Here is a 4,316-nt window from a genome sequence, read left to right as displayed (position 1 = left end):
TCTCCTCCTCCTCCTCCTCCTCCACGCCCATGTACATAACCTCTGTCAGCCATCACTGCCTCACTGTTAACACAGAGATTTGACCTAGGGGTCCATTAAACATGGGCAAAAGGAGTGGATCCACCAACCTTCTGAAATTGTCTGAAGCGGTGCGGGTGCACTTTAAAAAAGCACAACAAAACACTCCTTGCTACTTTCAAAATTCAGGAGCCCTGTGGGAATAAGAATGGCTGTGCTGGTGTGATGTATACACAGGCAGACCAGCCAGCTGGGAGAATCAGGAAAGCGCATGGAGGGAATGGCCGCTGCCTTGTCTTCAATGTTTGTAGTACAGAATGACAGAGAAAGGGTCGATCGATTGAGCAATCATCCTTGGGGTCTACCTTAGCGCTGAAATAATCTATGAGAGTTGGGTGGTGGTATTTGGAGGTTGAGAGAAAACAGACACATGGGGTCATATTGAAGCAGGGGATGAATATGAATTTGAATTTTGCTTTCATGGAAGAGCCTCAACCCCAAGTACCTACTACTCCTCTAAAGCCTTCAAATGTTTAAAATCAAGTGCTTCCCTTCCCTTCCCGCCCCTCCCCCCCATATCTGGTAGAGAATTGGCTGAGGACATTTTGTTAAAACCAAATCTTATTTAAAAGTGTACCCAAATAAGCAAACCGTTTAGATGGGAGGCAGCCTTGTTGGAATCTTTTGTTGCAACTGAATCTTATTAGAAGGTTAAACACATGGAAAGGGGGGAGTGGTAGATTTGGACATGGTGACAGGAAATCGGGAGCCTTACCTCCCTTTGCTCATAGCTGCCCTAGAAATACTCTCTATTTGTGTGTGGGGGAGAGAGGTTCGGGGGAGCGGGTAGGGACCACCTCTGAAGGCCACAAGCCAGACCAAGCCCAAGTGCACAGCAAACCCCGAGGCTTTATAATGGCTGTCATTGTGCGCACAGACTCTGTCACCTCAACAAACCCCCCCAAAAACCTCTTCTACCCTTCTGAGTGGAGAGCTAAACATTTTCTCTTGCTTCAAAGTCACTCTCTGATACCATTTTAAACATATTATTTAATGCTCCAAGTTTCAGTAGTTTCATGTCCAAGATGATATTGAATATAATTTATCTGAATAAAAACATTTTAAATGTTAATACATTTGATAAAAATCTTTGCAAAAGGGAGCATGAGAAATAATAGTTGCTACAGATCCAAAAGGAATGGGTTTATTCTGTATGTGTATATACCTGTATGTATGTGTATATATGTGTGTAAATGTATATTCTTCATATGTACATATGAAGACTATCCACACATATCTATCTTAAGTCTTGTATTGAAGGTAGATGCTGAGATGCTAAAGCAAGAGGATAGAACATAGATCAATGCCACACAATGGGCACTGGCGGCTTGTATCTGAAACCCTAGCTACTTGTGGAGGCAGAGATCAGAACCGTAGGTTGAGGCCAGTGTGGATATAAACCAGAGTCAATCAATAGTTGATTGAATGGCATGCACTTGCTATCCTAGTTATATGCAAAGTAGAAATAGGCACTATGATTATTAACTGACTTTCTGTGGCCATTCTGGTTTTGTGAATAGACACACATTTCTTTCCTTCTTGTTTCAGGCAAGCTGCCTAAAAGTCATCTGGACTCTGAGATTGCAGAGCGTGGTTCTGGGAGCTGCTCAACTCCTCTGGTTCAGTGCCTTGATCTCTGGTAAGCTTAAGGCTAACTCTTCACTTGACTCTGAATACAGAACGCAGAGCCAGACAGACAAAGTGAAGGGCTGAGCCAATGTGAGGCATGGAAATCTAGGAATATCCCAAAGCCCAGATTTCTAGAAGTAAAATGAACCCATCATCATCACACTGTTAGACAAGGCTTCAGAAACAACAAACTGCTAAATCCAGGCTGAAATTATCCATTAGACAAGGAAAGCACAGCCCAGGATACTTCTAAGGACCCAACAGAGGGTTGGAATTTCCTTAATTTAAAATAATTCACTTTATATTGCCTTGGGTCCCTGAAAACCATAATGGGGTCCTGGCGATACCAAAATGAGATCTGGCTCCAACCCAGAGCCTGGCACACTCGGCTCTTCCCACCCGTGCCTGGGGCGCCACCATCCAGTCTGGCTTTTTGTTGCCCAATTGGAGATGGGTTCTTGTAGATTTCTCTGCCCAGGCTGGCTTCATACCATGATCTTTCAGGTCTCAGCCTCCTGTGTAGCAAAGATTGCTGGCATTAACCATCTGCTTTTTGAAGCCAGGTACTTCAAAATGTGGCATTTTTGTTAGTTTCTGTTTGGGGAGAGACGCAGCTTCTCACTCATAGCAGGTGGGCTTGGCCCTCTGGCCCTCCTGCCTCAGCCCCGAGTGTACAAGCGTACACGATTACAGGCCCAACTCCAGAATAAAATCTTAAGGCAAAACAACAGCACAGAGGTATCCGTGAGGAAGGTAGGATGCATGACCCGCAGTCAGGAGAGGTGACGGCTGAATAGAAACAAGCTTTATAAACAGGAAGTGGAGCCATTTCCAGGCCTGACTGCTTGCAATTGTACAATTCTTCACATGGGAACTGGCCTCTTCTGCCCAGTGAGCTCCTACAGGCCACAATAACAATGCACGGAGTCATAGTGCGTTTCTACCCTTGAACGTCACATTCTTTATTTTATTTGATATCACAAACACTTGCTAAAAAAAAAAGAGAACAGCAAGGGAAGTCTATTTGAACAAGTGAGTAAGCAGCTGTGGAGGAAGTAGAGCAGTTCATCACAAAGAAGTGGAATGGGTGTCGGTCATCAATGAGATCGTTCAGCTGAGGACCTGCCAAACCCCTACGGTGCTGCGCTCGTTCAACACAGATTTCTTGGTTGCACATTAAAGGCAAAGTCTTGTATGTAGTGTTAAGGACCCAGAACTAAGAAGAGATCACCATGAGGAATTTATAATCCACTAGGCACGGAGCACATCACAGAGCAAGACTCCACAGTAAACGGTAATGAGGCAATGGAGACAGGGGATGGGCAGACAGAGGGAGCCAAGAGGAAGAAACGCAGGCCATCTGTGGAAATCGAGGAAGTAGGAGGAGTCAAATTTATACTGGCCTATGAAGGGATAGACAGATAGACAGATAGACAGGGGAGAGACCAGATAGACAGACAGACAGGGGAGAGACCAGATAACAGTAGACAGACAGGGGAGAGACCACCTGCAGATTCAGGGAAGTAATTACACGTGGTCTTCTTGCGTGACTGCAGTCCCAGCACTGCGAAGGCTGAGACTGGAGAATTTCAAATTTTAGACCAACCTGGCTTACATAGTAAGACCCTGCCTCAAACCAAACCAACCAAGGTAAATAGACCAACCAAACCAATTATTTAAAAAAAAAAGACAAGGAATTTGAGTTGTGTAAGGCTAACAAAGTAAATATGGCAGAACACAGAGTTCAGATCCCTATCATGTGACGTGATAAAACCTCAACCGTACCTCGAACTGGGGCTCAGACAGGTGACCTTGTGTCATTAATGCTGGATGATGAAGGGGAAGAGCTTCTCAGTCCTTTCTACCTCCAGCAGCTTAGGATTCCAAGTCTTTAGCATCAAGAACCTTCAGCAGACACCTTCCTCTTCTGGCTTTATATATACTTTGAAATGAAATATGGAAACTACTCTTCTCTTTACATTAACTACTTAGATCTACAGTCGCTATGTGCTTTGCATTTATGCCCTGGTCAGAAATTCACCTGGCTACACCCAGACATGCAAATGTAAGCTTATAGCGTTCTCCTGGCTAGGGATGCTAGCTTGGCACTCATTACTCATTTTTTTTTCTCTTTAGAGCTCACAAATCAGAAAGAAGTGGCTGCATGGACGTACAACTACAGTGTGAAAGCCTACTCGTGGAATTACTCGCGGGCATTCTGCCAGAGGCACTTCACAGACTTAGTGGCCATCCAGAATAAGAATGAAATTGCCTACCTCAACGACTTCGTGCCCTTCTTCAGCTCGTACTACTGGATCGGGATTCGAAAGATTAACAATAAGTGGACTTGGGTGGGCACCAGAAAGACGCTCACAAAGGAGGCCGAGAACTGGGCTGACAACGAGCCCAACAACAAGAGGAACAACCAGGACTGTGTGGAGATGTACATCAAGAGCGAGCTGGCGCCGGGGAGGTGGAATGATGAGCCCTGCTGGCGGAGAAAGAGAGCCCTGTGCTACACAGGTAGGCCTGCCCTGCCTGCCCTGCCTGCCCTGCCCTGCCCTGCCTGCCCTGCCTGCCCTGCCCTGCCTGCCCTGCCCTGCCTGCCC

At 45.8% G+C, this 4,316-nt stretch overlaps 1 protein-coding gene across 1 annotated transcript in view; it reads left to right on the top strand.

Annotated features, from left to right (window-relative positions):
- The first annotated feature begins 101 nt into the window (after positions 1 to 101).
- Positions 102 to 4,316, top strand: part of LOC105985139 (P-selectin-like) — a 40,187-nt gene continuing 35,972 nt past the window's right edge. Inside the window, exons 1-3 of the mRNA XM_013015551.1 lie at positions 102 to 149; positions 1,627 to 1,717; positions 3,844 to 4,230. Of these exons, the coding sequence (XP_012871005.1) occupies positions 102 to 149; positions 1,627 to 1,717; positions 3,844 to 4,230 (526 nt within the window). The remainder of the gene's footprint in view (positions 150 to 1,626; positions 1,718 to 3,843; positions 4,231 to 4,316) is intronic.

Source organism: Dipodomys ordii, unplaced genomic scaffold (genome assembly GCF_000151885.1).
Source record: "Dipodomys ordii isolate 6190 unplaced genomic scaffold, Dord_2.0 Scaffold27, whole genome shotgun sequence".
Classification (NCBI taxonomy): domain Eukaryota; kingdom Metazoa; phylum Chordata; class Mammalia; order Rodentia; family Heteromyidae; genus Dipodomys; species Dipodomys ordii.
The sequence above is the reverse complement of the archived record's forward strand: the minus strand, read 5'-3'. Positions and strand labels throughout refer to the sequence as shown.